At 41.0% G+C, this 26,771-nt stretch overlaps 1 protein-coding gene across 8 annotated transcripts in view; it reads right to left on the reverse strand.

The window, feature by feature from the left end:
• The window catches only part of agap1 (ArfGAP with GTPase domain, ankyrin repeat and PH domain 1), a 766,011-nt gene that overhangs the window by 146,308 nt on the left and 592,932 nt on the right, over positions 1–26,771 (reverse strand). For all 8 annotated transcript variants that reach the window (XM_043693252.2, XM_043693251.2, XM_043693245.2 and 5 more), the window contains one exon: positions 300–461. In XM_043693252.2, the coding sequence (XP_043549187.1) occupies positions 300–461 (162 nt within the window). The remainder of the gene's footprint in view (positions 1–299; positions 462–26,771) is intronic.

The raw sequence follows: 26,771 nt of genomic DNA on the forward strand, positions 1-26,771 counted from the left end.
AAGCATAATCCCATTACCAGCTTTCCAGTGTAAGAAACATCAACACTAATGACCACCAACACTGAACTGATTCAGTCATCCAACACCACATAAACAATTCTACAAATAGGCTGTGCTTACAACGCACCAGTTTGAGAAACCTGTCAAACTCGAGAACAGGAGCACACAAGCAGGAATTTGAATGGTTGAAAATCCTAGACTTTTGCTCCCTTCCCTTAAATTAATGACCCTCTAAACAATTTAACTGCAGTCAATGATAAACACTATTAATGAACAATAAAATACAAAGAGTAGGTTACCTTCAGCTGTGCCGGAGATGCCATCTGCTTTGAAATTACTGGTGCTCTTCTTCCTGCGATGCTTTTTACGGTTGGCGTGGGGTGAAGGTGGAGGCTCTATCTTGGGACTGGTGGTGCTTGATATGCTGGGGCTTGAACAGACAGAGTCTCCCAGGCCAGTATCTTCAACAGAAACCCAAAACATCATGAGAAATAATTCAGTGCAATGATTTCTGAACACTTCTAACACATTGTTTAAAGACAAATCCTTATCGCAGCAAACTGGGGTCAACATCTGCAATACTAGACTTGTTCGTGGCCCCTTTTTTCCCCAGATAGACAGAAAAATAGAGAATGACTTTCATCACATCCTTCCTGGAGTCAATAAAGATGCTTAGGGTGCTTATTGTTGCTTGGGTATGTAGACCTGTGGCATACTGATAATGTCCCTGTTTCCTGGCCAAGGGTTCTGGGCTCAAGTCCAAATTTAGGACATAGTGGTCAAAGACGTGCGTTGACAACATGGCCTAACAGGTTGATTGTTTGTTTCTAAATCCTTTCGATCTGTCTGGTGGTAGGCAGGAAGGGGGAGAATCGCCTAGTTGGCCTTCAGCAGAAGGCAATGGCAAACCACTGCAGAACCGTGGAAAGCTTAGCCATGGACAATTCAATGGAAGTCCACAGTTGCCAACACTTTCTTAGTAAATGGTGCCTGAAGAGACACAGAATGCTGACAGACATCTCCTCGAAGATTTTCTCAGATAAAGTCATTGAATTATTAAGGGATAGAGGAAGCCATTTGGCCTATTGAGTACAAGCTATGCTTCTGTAATGCAACCTGATTAGTGCTATTACCAATTATTTAGCTCTATGGAAAGATGTAAAACTTAGGTCTGTTCGAAAAATAGCATCCATATACTTGTGAAATATACCAAATGCCCTCCTGCTCCATGTGGCCTTTTCACAGGCCTATCTGGGTTGAGGTCATGGAGAGACAGAACCTTGAGATATATGTATATATATATATATATATATATATATACACACACACACACACACACACATATCATAAAATTGAACCTGCAAATCCTGACATGTGAAGGATCCTAAGTGAAATCATTGATTGGAAAGGTAGTAGTAGACTCAAGACTGGATCCCTGGTTGGGAATGGTGCTTGCTCCAAATCTTTGGGCAGGGAATTGATGGTAAATAGTAGCACTCAAGAAGTGACTCGTAGGCACATAGATGTTAATGTATCAAAGAGATTCACCTGCACCATATTCTCAATGAGAGCCATGTTGAAAGATTTGAGGGATAGTAAAAGCTGCAATGTTGTAATTAAATTTCCAACTATTTTCTCTTGAGCGTGATTGAGATAAGAGAACAAGATTGGTGAGTTTGCAATCACAGTATCCTTTTTTGAAAATGATCCCCAACACTGTGCTGTGGACACACAGCTATTGGTTAAATCTTCCATTTCAGTTGTAGCTTGCCTATATTTTATATACTATGTCCTCTCTCCCCTACCCTTGCATTATATGTTATGAAGAAGGGGGGGGGGGGGGGGGGCAGCATCATGTCACTCTCAGTCTAACAAAAAGGTCACTGAACTGAAACAATAACTCTGGTGCTTGTTTACATGTTGCGTTCCCACTGAGCGTTGTTCAGCATTTACAGTTTTTATTTATTGTTTCTCGCATTCACATTATCTTGCTTTAGTTCACCTGTTCCTCATTACTCTATTTGTGAATCACACAAATCCCTCATTTATATTACAGAGGTCACTCCAAGCTCACTGCATTGAGCATGAGTAGCATCAGGAATAGAACAGAAAATTGACACAGGAAAATATATCAGCTGCTCACTGACATTCTGTTCACTGAACCCCAAGCTGTGCAAGATTTGAAATGCACATATTTGGTAAGAACTGATTTGGAGGATTATTTTTAAAAATTGTGGCAAGGTGATGTTGCAATGAATCTTTACATCACTAACAATAATTGCTCTTCAAAGTATTTTGCTGTATTTTATAGTAAATGATATTACACTTTGAGCAGATCAAAGGAGAATTATGATACTTGGGGGGAATATTTTTTGAAATCCACTTATCAATAAACATTGGTCTGGATTTTGAGGTAGTAATAATATTGAAAATATCAGCATTCATGGTCATCATTCCACTGAAACTGACAGAAACCTCTGGAGTCTACATGTGCAGAATAACACACAAATTCTGTGCTTCTGTAAAGGAACGGCTGTTAAGGATTCCCCATTGAACTTCCACTGCTTGACTGCAATCAGAGAAATGAACAGACTTCATTTCTATTTGGATACTTTTGGGCTTCACTGCAAACTTCCAGAAAAACATTACACCTTGTTTAAGGAGATGTAACTGGGCTCATAATAGTTACTGAGTTTCATAATTGCTACTCGACACCCTCCCAGGCATACAATAGCTAAATATCTCTGTGGAATGTCAAATTTCTCCATAAATGAGATTTTTTTTCCCTATTTTACCTGCAATATTAAATAACCTCTAAAGACTTATTTTGCTATCTGAAAAATTTAAATATAAAAGTGAAAGGTTTTAAGCACTTCTACTTTCTTGATTTGCTACTTCAGTAGGATTGTCTGTTTAACCAGTTGATGTAAACGTTGTTTTATGTCGGACATCCTCTTGCATCTGATGCCAGAGTAAAAATGCTTCTGAATGTGCCCAACAGATTGCTAGATCTTTGTAAATGGCTTTCTTTAAAATCAACAATGAATGTCTTGTTTCTCCACTGACTTCAACTCTGGTATTGGCATTCAAAATACTTACATCTCTCACTGAAGGTGATCATTGGAACCGATGACTGGAACTCAGTTCAAATATTTTCCAAATACATGAATTTCTAAGTTATTGGCTCTGAGCCCCAAACCCCAGATCAATCAATGTATAATTTTCTCTATTAATAAAAAAAACTCTGATCCTGTGCAGAAGTGCTGAACAATTGTCCGTTTGGCTGTTATGTTGATTTCTATTATACTCAATTTAAGCTCTAATGATACTGCAGACAAATACTTTCCACTACTTTCACCTCAAAAAAATTCAACAAATGCACTTTGCTACCTCCCCCTCAATTGGAAACATGCATTCACCACAGCCCTAAATCATTATCATTCAGTGTAGCATTGAGGTGGTGAAATCCTTTTCTTTAAATTCCCTTAAGGGCTGCTTCCTACTTCTTCTAAACACTACTATGCTCAGAACGTGGTTGCACGTACAGCTGGAAGCAAGCAATGTTTTGGCACACAGGCCTGAAGCAGATCCCCGGAGTTGCCACAGATGAGCACGAAGATGTTATCTTTCTATGCAAGATTACTTTTATTACACATTACAGTGATGTACAGCAGGAAAGCTTCATTTTTTTAAATGGACTGCATTGATGGGGATACACAGAAGAGATTCACTCACTTCACCTTTTTTTAAAAAAACCTGCCACAATTTTCTTTGAAGGATACACTACCCTTATTATCATCAGTGGTAGCCTTAGTCTTTCAGATGAGAATATTAAAACAAGACCCCTGCCTGCCCTGTTGGTTGGATGTTAAATACTCCATGATTTAACTTCAAAGAACAGCTGGGAAGCTCTTCACTCTACCTTGGCCAATATTTATCCATCAGTGACAATGAATAGATAACTTGTTTCAGCCACTTTTATGACACAGAGAACAAGGGCAGCCGATTTGCTTTTCGTGGGATGTTGCGCCGTGCAGACTGACGATCATATTACTACATTATAGCAAGATTACGTTTCAGAATATTTCACTGGTTGTAAGGTGCTTTGGTACATCTTAAGGATATAAAAGGCATTACAGAACAACCTTGATTACCTGAATGAGACGGGCAGGGATTACTTTGTTCAGATAACTAAGAGTTCGGATAATGAATTGTTCAGATAATGGATAACGTTTTATTGGACCTTGAGATCTTGTTTACATAATTGGAAATTCCGATAATTGATGTTCGGATAATCGAAGTTGTTCTGTATGTAAATGGAACAACTTCTTTGTTTTCTATTGAGGCTATTGAGATTATAGATGTAAGGTGAATGGCTTTCCAGGATTTGAACTTCAGGTCAGGAAATCAGTCTTACGGGAGTAACTTGTATTTGTAGGCCCTCGGTTGTTTTCTATCAGGTAGTGGCTGATGGGTCTAAGGTTGTAGCTCACTTACATTTTGCTTCTGCCCGTGCCTGGCCTGAAAGTGATAGCAGTGCCACTGTGTAGATGAGTGTATTGGACATTATGTGGTTTACACCAACTGTTCTATGACAGCACTGACCTCCCTTTGCCCTTCAACAAGGGCATCATGGTGGGTCAGTGGTTCGTAGTGCTGCCTCGCAGCACCAGGGGCCCTGGTTTGATTCCAGCCTTGGGTGATTGTGTGGAGTTTGCACATTCTCTCAGTGTCCGCTTGGTTTTCCTCCCAAAGTCCAAAGACACGCAGTTTGGCCTTGCTAAATTGTCCTGTAGTATCCAGGGATGTGTAGGTTAGGTAGATTAACTATGGTTAAAACAAAATGCAGGATTATGGGGATAGGTTCAGGAACGTATTTGAGTGGAATGCTCTTCAGTGGGTCAGTACAGATTCAATGGGCCAAATAGCCTCTTTCCACAGTGTAGGGATTCTATGACAATATTTACATTATAAAATGATGAGCTGCAGGCCAATCTCAGTTTTAAAACTTCAGCTGGTCCCCTGGAAGGCTCATGATATCTGTATCATCCAAAGGGCGGTGGGCATAAAAAAACACAAGGTTACAAACTGGAAACTAACTACCACATATACAGCACACCTTCAATTGGATCTTGGCTGATCTATGTCTTAACTCCATCAACCTCCTTGGTTCTAAATTTAAGGTTATGCCTTTGCTCTTCATCCAGAACTTCCTTTTGGACCTTCTGCTGTTCCAATGTCTGTTAAAATCCACTCAGCTTCAGAGTCCAAAGTGTAACACAGACAGCAAAACAAACACTGATGTGGAAAAGGAACAACAAAGTGATTAACTAAGCTTCTGATTCCAGAGTTTGGCACTGCTGAGAAAATCTTGAACCTCTCCATTCTAGATTTTTGTCTGTTTATTCTGAACACCACCCTTTTTCCAAAATTTGCACTGTGACTAATGACAGAAATAGAATCACAGAATTATTATGGAGCAGGAGGCAGTTATTTGATCTATTATGTCTATTGTTGTTCTGTTTGCCGAGCTGGGAATTTGTGTTGCAGACATTTCATCCCCTGTCTAGGTGACATCCTCAGTGCTGGTTGTGTCGTTTCGTGGCTAGTTAGTGTTCATGGATGCGGATCGTTAGCTGTCTTCCTGTTTGTCCTATGTAGTGTTTTGTGCAGTCCTTGCATGGGATTTTGTACACTACATTGGTTTTGCTCATGCTGGGTATCGGGTCCTTTGTCCTGGTGAGTTGTTGTCTGAGAGTGGCTGTTGGTTTGTGTGCTGTTATGAGTCCTAGTGGTTGCAGTAGTCTGGCTGTCAGTTCAGAAATGCTCTTGATGTATGGTAGTGTGGCTAGTCCTTTGGGTTGCGCATGTCCTCGTTCCGTTGTCTTTCCCTTAGGCATCTGTTGATGAAATTGTGCGGGTATCCGTTTTTGGCGAATACATTGTATAGGTGTTCTTCTTCCTCTTTTTGCAGTTCTGGTGTGCTGCAGTGTGTTGTGGCCCTTTTGAATAGTGTCTTGATGCAACTTCTTTTGTGTGTGTTGGGGTGATTGCTTTCGTAGTTCAGGACTTGGTCTGTGTGTGTGGCTTTCCTGTATACCTTTGTGGTGAATTCTCCGTTAGGTGTTCTCTGTACCATCACGTCTAGGAATGGGAGTTGGTTGTCCTTTTCTTCCTCTCTAGTGAATCGGATTCCTGTGAGCGTGGCGATGATGATCTGGTGTGTGTTCTCTATTTCTGTGATTTTAATGATTACAAAGGTGTCATCCACATATCTGACCCAGAGTTTGGGTTGAATGTGCGGTAAGACTGTTTGTTCTAATCTTTGCATTACCGCTTCTGCTATGAGTCCAGAGATGGGTAGTAGCCACACACGCAGATGACAAGCAACATGAATTCAACTGGGACAACATTACTATTATAGGACAAACCAAACAGAGAACAGCCAGGGAATTCCTAGAGGCATGGCACTCATCCACAGATTCAATCAATAAGCACATCGACCTGGACCCAATATACCGACCACTGCAACGGACAGCTGGAACTGACAACCGGAAACGGCAGATTCAAACCACTACAAATGCCGGAGGAAAGATCACAGAAGCGCTTCACAGGAGGCTCCCAAGCACTGAGGAGGTCATCTAGACAGGGGACGAAACATCTGCAACACAAATTCCCAGCTCAACGAACAGAACCACAACAACGAGCACCCGAGCTACAAATCTTCTCACAAACTTTGAAAATCTATTATGTCTGTATATGCTATTCAAGTGAGCATGACTACCTAGTGCCAATTTCCTGTTTTGTCCTAAGACACTGTTTAATACCATTGCACACTATTTCTATTCAAATAATCATCCAATACCCTCAAAGAAACCTGCTTTCAACACACTTACAGGCAATGCATGCCATACCTTATCTGTGGCCCCTGTCTGCCCTCATGGTGTCAGGACGGGACAGACTGGGGGTGAAACAGGGTAAACAAAACTAGCCTGGTGGGTCCAATAAAACTTTCGTTAACTTGAGACCTCAGAGCACAGTTCCTAAATCAAAAGCTTTGGTGCTTTTAGCAATTAAAATAGCTCCCTTGGTTCTCAGGAGGGCAAGAATGCCTTTGATTGAGACCCATGGAGGTAAGATCAGCACTTTGAGAGTGTGGTGCTCGAAAAGCACAGGTCAGGCAGCATCCATGGAGCTGGAGAAATTATGTTTCGGGGATAAGCCTTACATGAGGCTGAAGGGCTTATGCCTGAAACGTTGATTCTCCTGCTCCTCGGATGCTGCCTGACTTGCTGTGCTTTTCCAGCACCACACTCTTGACTCTGATCTCCAGTATCTGTAGTCCTCACTTTCCACTGGTAAGATTTACACAGTATTCGAGCCACTTGCCGATTGAATACTCTTTAACTTCTTAATCATCAATTTAACTTTGTAACATTGAAAACAGCAGTAACGACAGTCTAATTCAAGACTGTAAATTAGTGTCTGCTCTGTCTCCCTTTAAAGCAACGCATCCGACTTGGATTGAATACAAAATAGGCATGTGCCTTGTATCAATCAAAGCGTGAAAAGGTTGATTGCTACAAGTTATCTAAAAAAGGGGGCAGAAATTAGATGACTACACCATCATTTTTGCTTCTAAACCAGCTCTGACAGGAGCATTAAAACTCATAGGTTCCATTTCACAGGGGAGGGACATTTGCGACCCTTTCATATATTCAGTGTCTCATATTAGTTCTTCCCAATCGGGCATCAATGTTCAAAAAAAATAATAATCTGCAATAGCTGCATTTCGACACTTGAAGTACGAGTTGGGAAAGTGGTTTCACTTTTCACTCTGGAAGCTGACAAGCATGACTAGAGGGGGAATAAAATAACATTCAGTTCACATAAATATCAAGCAGCCTGCCCGAGACTGATGGGACCAGAATGCGTTCTCAGCCATCATTCTCCAGACAAGCCCAAGGACACCCATAACTTATTTTACAATCATTTAGTTTCAGCTGAACTGGAAAAGTGACAACTTATCTCTGCTGACAAGATGCCATCTCAAACCTTACAATTAACTGTACACGATTAACGGCCCGCTCCGTCATTATCTTCTATCATGATCAACTGTATGTGCAGCCCTCCATGCCAGAAGGCCATTAGGACTATGTAGCTACCCAAATAAGTAGTTGGAAATCTGGTTGAAGCAGTAAGTGCCACTCCTGAGCATCTCTGCAGAAAAATAGATTGTAATAATAAAAGCAACTGAATGGGAACAAGATGGCCCAGGTTTTAGACCTTTTACCTTAAGAGTGCAATTGAGATCAAAGTTTCTTATTACCTGGCTCAAAGGACACTATGTGAAATGCATTCGAGCAGTTTTAACCCAATTCTCACAGGCCTCAGGCCATAGTGCAAACCTATCCCATCCTAGCACTGGTGACATGAAACCCTAGCATTTTATCCATTGGCAATCACACTCAGAGCGAAATGAAATACTGTCAGATTGGCAGGATTAGCTGCCTTTCTGAAACGTGATTAGAGGAGGAGATCAGATTTGAGGTGTAGCAATCCAATCTGGAAATGCCTAACACAAACTCGAAGGCATTAAAATCAGTTAAAATAAGTGCGGATCAAACAATGTCCTGAATAAAGAGTTCCAACTCCACAAACATAATTATTTCTAAAGGCAAAGTAACCTTCAGATAGTTCCACACTTGGGTACTGGTTTTACCTACACTTCAGCCTGCAAGGTCATAACAATAAAATGACAATGTTGTATTGGAAAACGTGCACTGTTCTGAGCATAATTGCCATATCATGACAATCTAAGCCTCATTAACTTTCCATGTGATTCAGTTAAGTTTAATCAAGATGCAAGTTTGGTTTTGGTAGTCCGATACTGTGAAGATTACAGTACAAACTGCAATTTTCAGAAGCTGATCCTTTGTATGAACTGTATCAAAATTATTCAGAATATTATTTGGCTTGTTTGTCTAGGGGATGACTCTTGTCTAGGTGCTTTCAAGAAGGAGTCATATATATTTCTTAAGGCAAAAGGAATCAAAGGGTGCACCATCTGGAGACTGGTGAGTAGTAGGACTTTGATCTAATGACAGTGAAGGAACGATTATAGGGTTGTAGCTCAAGATGATGTTTGGCTTGGATAGGAACTTACAGATGACAGTGATCTCACTCACCTGCTGTCCTTGTTCTTTCCGGATGGTAAGGGTCAGGATTTGGAAGATACTGTCAGAGAAGGCTTGATGAGTTGCTGCAATTTGTATATTTTACATATTGCTGTCACATCAGTGTCGTGGAAGGTGTGAATGCTTATGGTGGGGTGTTGCATCAAGTGGGCTGTTAGCCCCGTATGATGTTGGACGAGTGCTAATGGAGCTGCACTCATTCAGGCAAGTCGGGAGTATTTCATCAAACTCCTGACTTCAGCCATGTAGATGGTGGACAGGCTTTGTGGAGTCAGGAAATGGGTCACGTTCCTGGGTTTCCAGCCTTTGACCAGCTCTCGGAACCAAAGTATTTATATGGCTGATCCAGTTCAGTTTCTGGTCAATGGCAATCCCCAGGATATTAGATTATATTCCCTACAGTATGGAAACAGGCCATTTGGCCCAACAAGTCCACACCAACCCTCCAAAGAGCAACCCACCCGGACCCATTCCCCCACCTTATATTTACCCCTGACTAATGCAGCTAACGCTATGGGCAATTTAGTATGGCCAATTCACCTGGCCTGCACATCTTTGGATTATGGGAGGAAACCGGACCAACCAGAGTAAGCCCACGCAGACATTAGATATTAGATTAGATTACTTACAGTGTGGAAACAGGCCCTTCAGCCCAACAAGTCCACACCGACCCGCCGAAGCGCAACCCAGCCAGACCCATTCCCCTACATTTACCCTTCATCTAACACTACGGGCAATTTAGCATGATCAATTCACATAACCTGCACATTTTTGGACTGTGGGAGGAAACCGCAGCACCTGGAGGAAACCCATGCAGACACAGGGAGAGTGTGCAAACTCCACAGACAGTTGCCTGAGGCAGGAATTAAATCCGGATCCCTGATGCTGTGAGGCAGCAGTGCTAACCACTGAGCCACCATGCTGCCCATATTGTTAATGTGGATTCAATACTAGCTATATTATTCAATGTTGACACAATAACATCAGTGGCATATTTCAAATATGAGATGTGCTTTGGGGTGCTTCTGAGAAACGTGTCATAGCATTGCGGAGGTGGCCAAAAGATTTCTTTCAGTTCACAAGTCTGACCACACTGTAACAATGGCGTAGCTACAGAGTACACTTTGCAAAGTCTCAGCAATCATTTAACTTCCAAAATTATAATTGAATTAATTGCAGCATCTGAAATGTTTGGGGAGGAACAGCCAAGTTTCATTGCTGTCTTCTCCAACATTTGTCCTTTGTAGGAGTTCTGCAACTGACCCTGTCAACACAACTTGATGGCAGATGTCTTGTTCCTAGCTCTTAGTTTAGATAATGCACTGTCAAAACATATAAATGTGTTGTGTAAGATGTGTTTAACGAAAGTGATAGGGGTCAAGGTTATGCTCCTGTTTGTATTCCACACACTGAGTGCTTTATGATAAATGTAGGAGAAATGTAATGCTAGCGATGCCCATTTGAATTAAATACTCAGGAAATTCCTGAAATTGCACATATAATCTTTTATATTTGGAAACATTTCAAAAAGATGTTCATTCTACTGTTCAGTTAAAGAGTAAAAGCCAAAATACTCATGTTATTCCAGATCTCATCAGTTTGCTTTGTGTTATACTGCAAAACCAGTGGTCAGATGTGGCTTGAGAGTGGATATTGCATGTGGGTTTGGGATCTTTGTGCCCCAATGTTTGGAAGGTCGTCCTCCAACTGTCAGTACTATTTCTGGTGAGAAAGGACATGTACAGAAAACCTGTTTTTATTCTTGCTTAAAGAAAGAGGTCAGCATGCTGTGGCCATTAAGAACGTAAACTCCCAAGGCCAAGTCCTGGCATTCAAATCACTGAGATTAGTGACCCAATCCCATAAGGCAGAATCTTGGTCTTGCATCTGTACAGGAAAACGGAGTTAATTCCCAGAACCTGGCTTTTTTGATAAAATGAACTATGGACAATGAAGAGAACTGCACCCAAAATGATGCCTACTTATTTGCTGTTGACCAATAATTTTAAAATAATACACAGAATGAGAACATGGGAAGCAAGTATATAGGCAATTACCTTTAAAGCCTTCAAGATTGGCTGACAATACAAGTCAATGCACTCCCCCAATCTTTGGCATTAGTTAAAAACTCCAAATACTCAAGCTGAGACATGGGAAACTTTTGATCAATTCAACATTATCATTGCATTTTAAGTAGCTTGACCTCACAAGGCTGCAACCTGTAATTTTTTGGACCTTGAAATTCTTGCATGGTTCAAATCAAAGACAACTGCACTGACATGCTGCAGTCAGGTCTTGTTTCAGGCTTGAACACAATGGGATTCTTTATTGATAGGTTGCAGCTGCACCAACTACTTGTTGAATTATTCTTTCTGTCTGAGTTATACATTGATGTGATCATTTTGAATTCTGAAACACCACTAATGTTGACAATCATTAATGAGCGACAGTCTCAATCAACAAATTTGATTAAAAGAATCAATTATGGAGAAACATCAAGAATTCAATGTCCTGTTCACATCGGCTTTCAACTGTTCATTAAAACAATCTTGACAAAATGGTTTAAAAAAAAAGCAAACTTACTGGAGTTACATAATGTGAAAAAGGTCAATTAGTCCCAAGAAATAGCCATGGTCATTAATACTGGTGGAGTTACTGATGTGGGTAGTTTGAGGGAACTCAATCAACTTCAACAGAAATTGTTGGTAATATAGGCTGCAAGTCAGAGAGAAGTTACTGAATCTGACAGCCTGAGGGAGCTGTGTTAACCCAAGTAGGGAATGCACAGTGCTGCTGTGGGAGACAATTCCTCTTTCAAGGAGGCAAAGTCTTAACGGGGCTGTGAAGAGTCATACTAATATTGCGTATTCGGAAAAAGTTCCTCATGAAAGACTGGTACTGACACTGGTGGGAATTCAAAGTAAAAACAGGTAGTAGGAAAGGAGAGAAATAAAGACAAGTCTGAAGGAGAAGCAGAAACAGGTATTTGCTGATCTGGTGTGGGGCAATAATAATCTAGTCCATGTGGATAATGTTTCCTAATCTACATAGTGCTTTAGATTCAGACACCCAAGAATAATAAACCGGTGAAGGTTGCTGTTTCAGAAATAGTCAAAAGAATAACAAAGTTTAGAGTGTCTAGTTTGGATAAGCTTACTGTTCTCTGGTCAAAACATTTTTCCTGAGTTCACCACTGATTCTTTTTTTAACTAACCACTTTTATGTTAATGGCTCTTAGTTTAAGATTTGTGGAAACATTTTCGAGGTATCTCTGTTCTATCAAGCCACTTCATAATATTTAAAGTCATTTTATTAAGTCATGTTTCAGCCTTGCACTTTTCTACAGGAAAATCCAATCTCAGTGGTGCTGTCATTCTGGCAAATCCATCTGACACCTTCACTAATGTTCCTACAATCTTGTAATGTGCAGACTGAAACTGTGCATAGTGATGGCTTACAGAGGTGTTTGTAAGTCATAAAATGCAAACTAGTTTTACAAACTCAACAGGTGACAGCACCAGTACTTTTTCTTGGATTATTTTAAGTTAGAAGTAAAGGTGGTGAAAGTGGATAACTCGACTGTGATTTTTTTATTTAATAAGTGGCAGCCCTTTTGGAGTACTGTTTCAGATGTGAATGAGATTTTTATTTCCATTTTTAAATTATGATACATTGCATTCTGTGGGCAGTGAGGTTCATGCTCATCCTGTCACTGACATATTAATTCGACATTCTTTGCCAGGTAAAGGCACATTGACTAACCTTTATGATTATGCCAGGTTAGTTAACCCTGGTATCAGGGTACTAAAAAATCCTTTTCAATGCTGAAGTAGATTCTAAACAAGTGGAACATAAACAGGACAGCCTTTACTGCAATGCAGCAATTGGAAATAATCAAACCTAGCTTCAGACCAACTGTGACACCAATTTATTGCTGAGATTCATTTGCATGCTGATGAGATGTCGTGGAGAACATTGCTATGGGGAAAAAAAATACACTCTCCCAAACCACCATTTCCCACTCTCAAGGTAGATTTCTTCAACTTGAAAAAGGAATGCCATCACAAATACAGTACAGAAACAAGCCATTCTTAAATGTGTTTGCATTACACGCCTCATCCAAATCAACCCAAACAAATTGTTGGGGTTTCCATATTCTAACGCATCTTTGGGTAAAGAAGGTTCTCTTGAATTCCTTGCTGGATTTATTATTCTATCTACTAGCCATACAAGTGAAAACAGTTTAAGACCTTCATTTGGTCACCCTGAGCCTTCTCTTTTCTAGAGGCAAAAAAGAAGAGACCTGAGATGTAAGGCCTTATACTTATAATATCACAATTCCAGTATCAACCTTGTCAGTCTTTATTTGCAGCAGTTCATATCCTTTTATGTAATTTGGAGAACAGGACTGTGCACAGTACCCAACTGCGATCTAATCAAATTTTTATACATACCTGTATTTAACTTCATTCATCATTATGTGTGTTCGACATTTCTGTGACATACAGATGTTTCTTTTCTCATTGTATCCAAATATTACCAAAACAGTTGATTACTTCAGTGAACCTTTACATCCAAGTGCTTAAACCTATGTTGGACTGACAGGATGGAAATGGTCTCTTTCTGCTCACCATATGCTTGTTTTATTTTACGCAGTTTCAACGTGGCTTCAAGTGGGTATGGGCCACAGAAAGTGGCTCCGAGAACAAAGGCAACATCAAAAGAATGTCTGATGTCAGATTGAAAAAGCAAATGGTAATGCAGTGAGAGGATCTTTCAAGGGTCTGAAACAGGGAGCCTTAGTTAAATCTTACAAAATCCTCATAAGTGGGTGAATGATTAGTGTCAAAAATGAGAAATCTTTCAATACTAATACACTATGATGCCTAGAAGAAACCACTGTATTACATACATAATATGTATGGAGCTAGCTCGGAGTATTGTAGCCTGGTGCAACAGGAGCAGCTAGATGTTAAAGCCCACTCTTTTTCTATTAAATAGGTGTCGCTGGCTGGGCCAGAGTTTATTTCTTGTCTCTAGTTGCCTTTGAGAAGGTGGTGGTGAACTGCATTCTGGAGCTGCTGCAGTCCCTGTCACATAGGCATATCCACAATATCGTTAGGGAGCGAATTCCAGGATTTTGACCCAGTGACAGCAGAGGAACTCCGATATATTTCCAAGTCAGGATGGTGAGTGGTTTGCAGGAGAACTTGCAGGTGGTTGTGTTCCTATGTACCTGCTGTCTTTGTAGAAGTGGTCATGGATTTGGAAGGTGTTGCCTAAGGATCTTTACTGAATTTCTGCAGTGCATTTTGTAGATGGTACACACTGCTGCCACTGAGCAGTGATGGTAGAAAGAGTGGACGTTGTCGATGTGAATCGAGATTGTGGTGCTGGAAAAGCACAGCAGGCCAGGCAGCATCCAAGGAGCAGGAGAATGGATGTTTCGGGCAAAAGCCCTTCATCAGGAATGTGGATGTGGATTTTGGATGTGATGCGAATCAAGTGGACTGCTTTGCCCTGGATGATGGCAAGCTTCTCAAGTATTGTAACTTTGCTGTATTCAGTGCCTGCAACCATTTTATAACATCACAAGGACTGAATTGAATTGGCTGAAGACTGGCATCTGTGATGCTGGGAATCTCTGGAGGAGGCTGAGATGGATCACCCACTCACACTTCTGGCTTTGTTGTGAATGTTTCAACCTTATCTTTCCGTCAGTGTTTGGAAGCAAGAGATGCTATCTCCTGCTATGCATAGAAGCAGCAGAGACATTGGTAGCCCACCTGCCCTTGGGACCTATTAAGGTCCTTAAGTAGCCTATTAAGGCTCACATAAGAGTCTTATTTCATTGCCACAGGTAGTTTTTAAGGCTTCCCATGAATCCATTGACATCCTAGTGAACAAAAATGGCTGTGGGAGATCCACTTTTACTTGGGATAAGCTTAAAGCCAAGTTTTTACTTGGGATGATGGGGCTGGGTGAAAGCAGTACAATGTTTTTTGGCTGTAATTCAGGTCTTTGATGAGCAGTCTACATACTTAACATCCAAAAGTAAAATGTCATCAGCAAGGTAAAATAATGGTGCAAAAATAACATTCTGTGGAAGAAGGAAATCTAAAATAAAAATGGTGCAAACGTGTAATGTTTGGCAGCATCTGTGGACAGAGAAAAATAGACCAGGTCCAATGCTAGCTCTCTGGCTAGAATAGCACAGTCAGATGCAAAGAGAATATTTCCCCTTGTGGGAGTATCTAGGATCAGTGGTCATAATCTTAGAATAAGGGGACGCCCATTTAAGACAAAAAGATACAAATGAATCTGTAGAAGTCATTACTATAGATGGCAATAAGGAGTATGTTGTTAAGTATATTCAAGGGTGAGATAGACAGATTTTTAATCAGTTAGGGAACCGAGGGCTATAGGGAAAAGGCAGGAAAATGGCGTTGAAATGATCAGATCAGTCATGATCTCATTGAATAGTGGAGTGGACCTGATGGGCCAAATGGCCCAGCTTTGCTCCAAATTTCATGGTCTTAGATTATGGGATTACAGGGTTAGAGAACGGAGGTTCAAAACCCACTACAAATTTTCTCTGAGTTTAAAACTTTTGAAATGTAAAAACTAGTTTCACGTAAAGTGACCATGAGGTTTTTGGATTTTTCTAAATCCACCACTGTTTCATACATAACATAAAACACTTTCATGGACCTTGGTGCCCTTACCCAGACTAGAATTTACATGACTCCAGCCAAATACTAAGGCACTCAGTTGGCCTACTATCACCTTCTCATAATCACACTGGAACGGGAGGAGGATGGCAGAAGTTCGATAGATATCTAAAGTTTTTTTATTGCTTTGCCAGGAATTGGCAATAAATGCCAGCAAATATCCAAGAAAAAATCTGAAAGAAACAAATGAGGATAAAAGTTGAACAAAATAGGCAGCAGAAAAACTGTCTATAAAGCCAGTTTAAGACTAATGTAAATTATTGATAGCACTTCTAATTACTGCTGGCGTGGATACAATCAATAATAGGCAGGCTTTAACTGCAAAGGCACAGGATTTTATATATGTATTATACGATATATATTCTTTGGTAACATGTGAAATTTGATGTCAGTCACATGATGCCATTCCCCTTCATACCCAATTTCAGAACTGCACTTTGTGCTGCTGTGATAGTACACACTGCAAAATGGTAAGGACTCTCAAATTTGAATGCTAAAGTCTAGACTACAAAATATAACAAATGACATAAGGTTGACAGTGAGTTTCAGGCCATAATTCATTTTCATAGTTTATGTCATCATTAGAGGTGTTTGATTGAATTACTGCCTTGCAACACCCTGCCAGACAGCAGCTATCGGATATTTGTTACCTTGCAGTGTGTCTGAAGCACCATTGCCGCAATCATTGGTCCAATGAATATCGCTGTCTAAAGTTCTCTCAACAAAGACTTTACAGTACTGCTGCAACCTGATGGTAACTGGCTCACCTGATACTCCAGTCAATTAATAGAGATTGACGTATGCAAGAGAAAAGCAGGAACAGGGTACTGAGTTGGATGATTAGCTCGGGTCATAATGAAGTGGCAGAGCAGGCTGGAAATTGCCTACTCCTGCTCCTATTTGCTATGTTTCCCTGTAATTGTATGTTATGGTATAGAATTTAATGATGACCATGAATCCATTATTGATTGTTGAAAAATTTCAACTGGTTCACAAAGGTCCTTTTCTTCCGGTAGGGAAGTAAACTGCCATCCTTACCTGGTCTGGTCTACATGTGACTCCAGACCGACAATAATGTGCCAGTGACACTCTCATCCTATGACTAATTTAGATTGACAGTAAAACACTCTGGGACATCTTTGGGTCATGAAAGTCACTGCAAAAATGCAAGTTGTGCTGCAATCAAAAATGGTTTGCTTGTTTGGGTTGTGAGGAGGAGCTGGGGGTTGGGGGGGGTGGGGGGGGAGGTTGGGGTTAGTACATCTGGAATTTTAGTGCATGTCCTGTGGTCAGATTGTAAACTTTCACACAAATGGAATAGATGGAACCTATGAAGAATCGTGACCTTGGGCAAAGCACTAAAGTCAGTGGCCTAGAAACCTGTTTGTACACTGACCAGTGCCAGCAGCAACCTGAATGATGAGGACCACACTGATTTGGGACTCCTGGCTTCATCAAGATGTGCTTGGCTTGCCAATAGACATCATCAGTACCCCAGGAGATAGTATGTAATCAGTGCTGGAAATACGAACAATCTGGGAGTCATGTAAAATTAGAAGAGGGAAAAACAAAATTAACTTGATATGAATGGCAATTTGATAGCATTGTCACAATTTTAATCATTCTTTTCCATTTCTGGACTCAATTTTAAGAAAATGCCATGTGGCACACTCAGGTGGCGAAGATTTTCCCTGAAACTGGATCCTTCATATTTTAAGATCTTAAGAAAACTGTGCATCCCTCCCTGGTGTGTCAGCAAATGTGGTAAGAGCAAAACCAGTTCAGATGTACAACTGCATCAATCAATCAATCAATCAATCCATCAACTGCCAGAAATAAGTAAAGCAAATAAAGAGTAGAAATGGGACAACAATTAAAAGAGACAAAAAGAATTTTGAAAACCAGAGCAGAAGAAAATCCCACAGATCAGATAGCTGGCAGAGACACCAGCACTGTTCATTTTCTAAGTTGATGTGAGCAGTTTTGTCTCTGCTGTCTTTCTTAAAGACAGCTGTTGTTGCCCGATCACATACATATCTATAATGGCAGCACAATTTTCCTGGAGACCAGAGTAAGGAGTCAGTGGCACAGAGCATGTGTCATCATGAGGGTACCTGAGGTGCAAGGTGTAAAGGAACATTGACCTTTCAGCTGTTAATTTGTTCAATCTGATACTTGTGAAGATCTGGAGCTGTTGGGGGTGACTATTAGATCGATCTCCTACTGCGTTTTGGGTAGCATGGTGCCATCATGATTACCTTGTGGCCACTACTAATGTTTTGGAGAACATCAGGGAAGAAAGCGAGAGAGATGGGTGGGGACACAATCAATGGAATAGTTTGAAATACAAGACAGAAATTGGAAAAAAAAATTCTGTACAAGAATGCACCATATTTTAAAAATGTATAAATAATTCCTCCTTCAACTTATTTTCTCTGCACTGTCAGGTCTTCTTCACTGCCAAAAATACACAACAAAGTTTGATGAAAAGGAAAACCTACATTTCTCTAGTGCCTTTCACAGCTGCACAGCATGCCAAATAAATTTTACTACCAAATAAAATAAAATCACTAGTGTCTAAATATTGAGTAGCAGCTGTGGTTCAGTTTTAGTGCTCTTGTCCCAATTCAGTAGATTCTTAGTTTAAAACCTACTCCTGAAGCTGAAAATCCACTTCTAGCTGGCAGTACAGAGTCAGAAGGTTGGTGGTTCATGCTTCACTTTGTGTCTTCAGCACAAAAATAAAGGCTGACAAACTAGAAGAGTAACGAGGGATGGCTGCCATCTCTTTGATAAGCTGCTTGATCAAGGCGCAGTTGCTCAGGCAAACATAAATAAACCAAGTGTGATATTTTTGGAATCATGGTGTTCAGACCAAACTTATTCCACCAACATCACAAAGTCATATTGCCTGGTTATTTCACATTCTGATGTTAATCATATTACTGCAGTGCATGTTGCTGCATTTCCCACCTTACAACAATGAACTTCAAAAAAATGCTCCATTGACTAAATCTTTTGGACATCATCAGGCTGCGAACGGTACAACAGATATGCAAGATCCTTTTTTTTCAAGGCTAAAGTGAAACAATGTAAATTAAGTAACATTATGCAAAAATGCTACACAATCACCTTCGCCAGCTTCCCTTTATGTTCAATGACATTACCATCATCAAAATCCCAAACGTCAAAATTCTAGGTTACCACTAACGACAAACTGAACTGGACCAGCCACAAAAATAGTAAAAACAAGGAGTGCAGATGCTGGAAACCAGAGTCTAGATTAGAGTGGTGCTGGAAAAGCACAGCAGGTTAGGCAACATCCGAGGAGCAGGAAAATCAAAATACTATAGATACAGGAGGAAGTCAGAGTCAGTGAATTCTTCAGCCAAGTAACTCACCTCCTGACTCCCCAAAACTGTCCACCATCTACAAGACACAAGTCAGGAGTGTGATGGAATACTTCATACTTGCCTATATGACTGCAGCTCAACAATACTCAAGATGCTCGACATCGTGAGAATGCAGCCCACTTGATCAGCACTCCATTCACCACCTTCAACATTCACTCCCTCTGTCATGGCGTAATGTAGCAACATTATGAACCATCTAAACAACACACTGCAGTAACACGTCAAGGCTCTTTCAACATTCAAACACTACCACCTAGAACAAGGACAGCAGGAATGCCAACACTAAGTCACACAGTACAGAAATTATGCGTTAGCATGATTTTCTCCAGTTGAATCTCAGGTACTAACAAGGCTGTCCTCTACAGGGGGAACAGCAGCCTCTCAACAACTGTGGCCAGAAGACTGCGTGATTATTATGAGATGTAATTGGGCTCTCAAATGACAGGATAAAACAAAGATCTGCAGACGCTAGGGATCCAAAATACAAATAGAAACTGCTGTGAAACCTAGCAGGTCTGGCAGCATCTGTGCGGAGAAAGTAGAGTTAACATTTCAAGGCTGGTCACTCTTCATCAGGACTGTTCTGATGAAGAGTATCTGAACAGAGGTATTTGTGAGACCTCCTGAGTGTTGCCAGCAATTTCTGTTTTTCTCTCAAATGACATGCTTTATTAACCACATTGCATGAACAGACTTTTTAAGTTGCTGGTTGCATAATCCATTGTGGACTTTTATTTCAATTCCTCTGATGAATTACGTGGACAAAAATGAAGAGCTTCAGAGATATGCAAGCAGATACAGGAGACTTTGGTACAGGAGAACAGTTTAATTATATTCCTGCATTAAAGGAAATTGCACTACACTTTCAATATTCTCAATAGCATACATCTGACCATTGTTATGAACCCAGTTGATAGTATTACCTGTACATTGCCATTAATCTCAAAACACACCTTTATAAATTGAAACAAAACCAAACAACAATTGACTAGTCAAAAGTCAAGTTGTCCAAGTCCCAGAGGCTGCTCTCTCATTTGAGATACAACCAGGGGTGATTTGACCTGACAGTCACCATGCCTCAGGTGAGGGGCAAAATTAAGAAACTGGGATCTGCATAGTAATCTCAGATGGCATGGGAATTGAACCCATACTATTGTTGTCATTCTACATCACAAACCAGTCGTCTAGCCAATTGAGCTAAATGTCTTACAGTTATGTGGGTTTCCCTTAAGTATATAAAAAAATTCCAGAATCTAACAAACAAGCCATGCTGGATTGCAAACAAATCAAAAATATGCAGATTCCATTAGTGGACAGATCCATTCACTGCACAGCCAGGCTTCAACAGCGTTTTTTTTAAATTAAAAATCACCAGGATTGCATAAATACAAGTTAGCAGTTAACTTCAGACACACAGAAAAACCCATCAGTTACCAACTCAAACACCAGATCCAAACACATTCCAAATAATATGAGACATCATACCTATGAATCCCACAGCTTACATCACACCATACATAAGCTATTAACAGATTGTTCTACTATAACACGAAGGCTGTGTTCCTCTGCAACCTTGTGCTATAGAAAATCACGCTGTGGAAAACCACTAAAGAAAATCATTCTGCAGGAAATTGCTAATATAAAAGCACTATACCCATTCAAAACAACACCCACAATCGTCAATTGGTTTATAGCCAAATTGCGTTGACAAAACGTGTGTTCTAGCAGAACGACCTGTATGTAAGAACTGGAAATTGGACATCGAAAGAGATATAGTGAGGTTGGCAAACTCATTATTGGTCACGCTCCTGGAGATGCCATCACCTGATCTTTTGCCTCCAATTGCCCCAACCCCACACTCCAGACAGTGGTCAACCAACATCCCAACACTCAGGGAGCCCCACAGCCTTCCCAACAGCCAATCAAAAAGCCAAACGTATCTCTATCATACAGGTTGCATAATCCTTGACAACTGGTCAAAAAGAGATTTGTTTACCCTATCCCTCAACTTTTTAAAACATTCTTCTGATTTTTCTCTTAAGATTGTTCACAGTCCTGGAGGTTAGTCACTAAATCCTGGAGTCTACAAGCAAGCTGAGGAAGATTGAGAACCCCAGAATGCAATAACCTACCCCACTCACACCATGCTCAACCCCTTCTGCCAAGGTGAGTTGTACTGTGTGCCTTGTGCTAGAATCATGGTGAATGCGCAAATCAACGCATTCAGCTAGAAGCAGCTTGAGTTGAATCTACTGGAACATCCTGATGGAAACATATCATGAAGTCTCAATTCTAAAATACAATGGTATGGAAACAATTGAAAATTGAGGTTTGAATATTACTGTGACCTCAATTCATAGTCTCCCTTGGAATGAGTTACAAAGTTTAAAGCAGTTAAAACAGTCCAATAGTATGCTCCATAAAAGCCTCCTCTCATGCTACTTCAGCAAACATCAACATAATAGCTCGGCCTTTCTCCCTTTTGTATTTGTCTGGCTTCCCCTTTAAATGCATTCATGAAAGAGATAAAGAGGGCTGAAATTTACCAGTGACTACAGTCCTACAAGCACAATTTACTGCATTCGGTACTATCAGACACTGGAAATAATAACTGAAGATTAAACTCAATCTCCCTCAGCCTTGCCACACAAGAATAATCCATCATTACTGCTTCATCCAGATCATTAAAGACTAAATGTGACTATAACCATAATGGGTGCAGGAAAATCAACAGACAAGTATCACTGGCTGTAGTTGTTAAACACCGCACGATGAAATCAAACTGCTTATTCACTTAGGGACGAAGCAAAATCTCTTTTGGAAATTGTTATAAGTTGATGCGCTCAGTCTGTGTGACACCATTAGTATGATAAACAGTTGTGCGTGTATCAGAGCCTGAGCCTTGGATCGAAGCGACTTGTGATAAATCTACTCCAGCAGTTACTGGAGGCAGGAGCTTAGCTCTTGGCCCCATTTTCTCATAGTTTAACTCGCACCTCTTACTCCCCTGTTCTGCTTCCTATAGTGCAATGTACCTAATGATACAAGGCACCTCTCTAAATGGCCAAGACCCAAGGGATCCCCAATAGCTGCTTAATAAGGACAGTAAAAATCCCCAGCATACAAAATGTCGACTAAATCTGGGAACTACTCAAAGGCTCCCAGACACTAATGAAGACACAGTATTTTTTAAAACTGTGTCAGGCTGCCATGAGATCTGAGAAACATTTCCCCTGCTAGTAGCTGTTAGTGCTGCTAAATGCTTAAGTTCCCACCTTGAAATCATCTCACTGATTACTGGGGACATCGATTACCAGCACAAAACCAAGATGCCAACAGTATCAAAAAGGGAGAAGCAAATACTACACTGTTAAGAATCGACCTTGTAAAAATGAAAATCTTGATCACTTTATGGTTTCAAGGTATAACATCCCTTCCTTTTGTTTACCTCAGCCTGATCTTTTAAGTAGAGTATTTACATATTATTGAGCTTATATTTGACTGTCAATCCTACTTCTCAAAGGCCTCATCAATTAATTTTAACTTGGCTGCTAACTTAGCCAAGTAATGCTGACTGGGCTGATTAAATGGAATATTAAGAGATTATTTTTGCTTTGTCTAAATATTTAGCGTAAAATCCAGTTTGTGTGGTCCTACAAATTGGACCACCTGGGGAAATTTGTGAAGATAATTTCATACTCCTAGTGCTCAGGGAAAGACTGAGACAGTCCATTAAGTTTAGCAAACGATGATATTGTGCCCAACAATCAGATACCAGGTCCAGCATAGACTTACATTTCCATTTGCTTCAGTAGGTAATAGTAACAAAAAAGCTGACTGTATAATTCTGGTCCTGCACTGCACTGTAAAGGCATTCTGCAAACAGTATAAACACCGCTTTCTTTTAAAGATTGCCTGCAATCTCCATGGGTTCTTGCATCATGAACAAATTAAATTGGTTACAGTTGCTTTGTAACTACCAGAATTTAAATTCATCTGCAGTCATTGAGCTTGATCTGTGTTCAATAATTCAGTAACACAAATGTATATTTTTTAAGCTGCTGACATTTCCAATGACTGATAAATGCATTTCCTTTAGGAACATATTACTGACTTTCCTGCACATTCTTTTCAATTAAACCCAAATTAAGGTGTAGGCAACATCAATACATAATTTCTCTTTCAGTTTGATACAAAGCTAGAGAAGTCTCGCCCAGTATTAGTAATACACTCACCAGTCCTTAATTATTGGAACGAATAAGGCATGAAGGCACATACGACTTTCTATTCTCCATTTCATTCCCCCACCCCCATCTTCCACATGGATTCTCACCTCATGAATCCTTCTTTTACAAGTAATGCTTAGAAACATTTGGAATTTCACAGGAAATGCTGTGTGAGTTATAACATTGCTAAGCATTTTCACCTCTATTTCCATCTTCAACGCCAACCTTAAATCCTATCAGTCACCTTGGTGCATTTCAGTTTTTAATTTTGTTTAATTGTACTTCAATGAAATGTCTTTGGAGGTGGTACTGTGTTCAAGACGTTACATAAAAGCAAGTTACAGAGGTTCATTTTGTATTCCTGAAAGATTTGCACTCCCACACCCACCTTGGATAGATTACTACTGTATAGTCAATTGTGTAAAGCTCTTAAAGGAATGGCTTTATACAGTATTTGCATTGATATGGCTGTAAACTCATTCCCTTCCTTTAATTGTTGTAGTCACTTGAGTCCTAAGAGTCAGATCATCGTGAATGACAAATCCACTCAAGACAGCATAAGCTTTATCACAAAACAACAATAACTACATAAGGCTGGACATGTTTGAGAACCGAAATGTCACCAGAATTCAGTAGTTTGTCCTTTTCAGAGTTCTAGTTCAATGAAACAAGATGAGGTGGAAGAGAGATGGTTGCGTCCAACCTCATGCTGTACCAGGGTGTGCTTGTTGGGATAGTGCAGAAAGAGTTTTATGATGTACTGAACCCTGTATGGTTCTTGTCCTTAGGATGATGATGAGACAGAGTACAGTAAACTTCACTCTATACAATATGCTTAAATTGAAGCAGCAAAACTAAAGTGGAAGAAGTGGGCCAGATTTCCTGGTTAGTGATGTGATGGGCCAAGTGCTGCCAACCACAAGGACATATATGGCCTTACCTTTTACTGTCCTTGCAGCTGGTCTCCCGCACTGGCTGCTGCAGCAATCTCTCATTGCGACCAAGCTCAGGGAACAATGCTGAAGAGGAAAAGGGCAGAGGACAGACTCCCTTTCAACTAAATCAGCTGCAGTGTTAAGGAAATGTTTAAAAGTCTCAAAAGTTTCAGTGGGATTAGTAAGGGGGGAGGGGCGATGGAGGGCTGAGGGGATGGTGGGGGAGGTGGGGGAAGTTGAGCGAGGTGGGGCAGTTGAGCGGGGGGTCATTGGGGGGAGGGCTTTGAGTCAGGGAGGCATTGAACGGGAGGGTTTGAGCGAGGGGCAGTTGAGCAAGGGGGGCATTGATTGAAAGGGCAGTTGAGCGATGGGGCGGTGTTGAGTGGGGGGGGGAGGGTGTTGAGGGAGGGAAGGGTGTTGAGTGGGGGGGAGGGCGTTGAGTTGGGGGGGGAGGGTGTTGAGTGGGGGGGGAGGGTGTTGAGTGAGGGGACGTGTCGAGTGAGGGGACGTGTTGAGTGAGGGGACGTGTCGAGTGAGGGGGCAGGTGTAGAGTGGGGGGGCAGGTGTAGAGTGGGGGGGCAGGGTGTTGAGTGAGGGGTGTGTTGAGTGAGGGGAGGTGTTGAGTGATGGAAGGTTGCATGGGAGGGTTGGGTGAGGGGGGTGAGCGAGGGGGTTGAGTGAGGGGGGGATTCATTGGGTGGGACGTTGAGCGAGGGGTGGCTGAGCAAGGGGCACTTTGAGCGAGGTGAGGAGGAAGTTGATGTGGGGTGTGGTTGAGTGAAGTGGGGGTTTGAGCGGGGGGTCATCGAGTGAGGGGGGCATTAAGTCGGGGGGCCATTGAGCGAGGGGGGGTTGAATGGGGGGAGTGATTGAGGGTGTGTTGACTGGGGAAGAAGGAGTGTGTGAGTGAATGGAGAGGTTGAAAGCACAGGGGGGTTTGAGTGGGGACTCAGCAGATAGGGTAATAGGGAGTGCAGTCGAAAGGGATGGGTGTGCTACTGAGTTGGTGTAGGGTATTGGGCAGTAGGGTGTAGACAAAGGGAGTGGAGATGCAGTTTGGAAGTTTGTGGTGGGTGCTGATGGAATGGCCTCCACTGTTAGCCCTTGACCTGGGACAATATAGAGGTGCCAAGGTATTTTTGGAGGGGCCTGGGTAATACAGATCTATCCATCACAAGGTTAAATTCCCAGGGAGGCTATCATGTACGTACAGTCAGGACATCACAAAAGGTCTCAGCGTGCGACAACTATGAATGCTCCAATCTTCACTGCTATTGCCATCGGAAGATCTGGCCCAGTATTTCAATTTGCATGAATAAAAACACACCCAAATGAAACAGAAATAAAAATGCATTGATTGTAAAAATAACATAGTAAGCAGTTACTTTCTGAGAAGATGCAGTAATTAAATTATAATTAAAAATACATTGCTGTGAAAACACCAATGATAAAAACTGACAGTGACAGCTGGTACATATAATGATGGATGTTTTTCTTTTCCACATCAATAAATCTCAATTCTCTAAATAAATGGAAAACTGCAAACCACATTTCACCCAGGTAACTGCGGATATGTAATTGTCCAGCTTGTAAAGCATGCTGTAATGGAATATGTAACTTCATCAAGTTGTTAATGCTATTAGGCCAATATGATTACTCTGTTAATGTTCATTAGACTCACGGATACACAGTTTAGGCAAGATGCTAGAAGAGCTTAGGCAAGATGCTCGAAGAGTTGGGGGTTAAGGGCATGAAGGACAGTTATATACGCATTTGAAACGGTTCAAGGAGGAGGCAAAAGCAAACAATGGTCTTTGCTCTCTCGGATCTGGTTCGCTTTCAGCTGAGATTTATTCCTTCTCTCCCTCTTAAATACATAAAGAACTCATGGGAAAGATGTTAGGATAATTTTAACTGAGCAGGTCAAATTATTATTATTTTAATTCACAAAGCCTGGGATGACTGGTGTGAGAAATGACACGATGGTACTGCACAGAAGACATGTCTAATGTTAAAGAAGGGAAGGCAGTGAAGGTGGGGGAGGTAGGGAGACAGTTTTCATCATCTCAGGACTTTGCAATGCATAGAGCCAATAACTGTAGTATTTAATAAATAATGTAGTCAATTTTCACCACATTAAGACACGTGATAATGACAAAATAGTCCGTTTCTGTGTTGACTGAGGGTTAAATATTGGTTTGGAAACCAAGGGAACTCCCTTGTTCTCCTTGAATAGCACCATTGGACTTTTTATGTCCAAGTGAGAGAG

The sequence above is a fragment of the Chiloscyllium plagiosum genome, unplaced genomic scaffold (genome assembly GCF_037043375.1).
Source record: "Chiloscyllium plagiosum isolate Xiang-an unplaced genomic scaffold, Cpla_swu_hap1 HiC_scaffold_7, whole genome shotgun sequence".
NCBI classification, from domain to species: Eukaryota; Metazoa; Chordata; class Chondrichthyes; order Orectolobiformes; family Hemiscylliidae; genus Chiloscyllium; species Chiloscyllium plagiosum.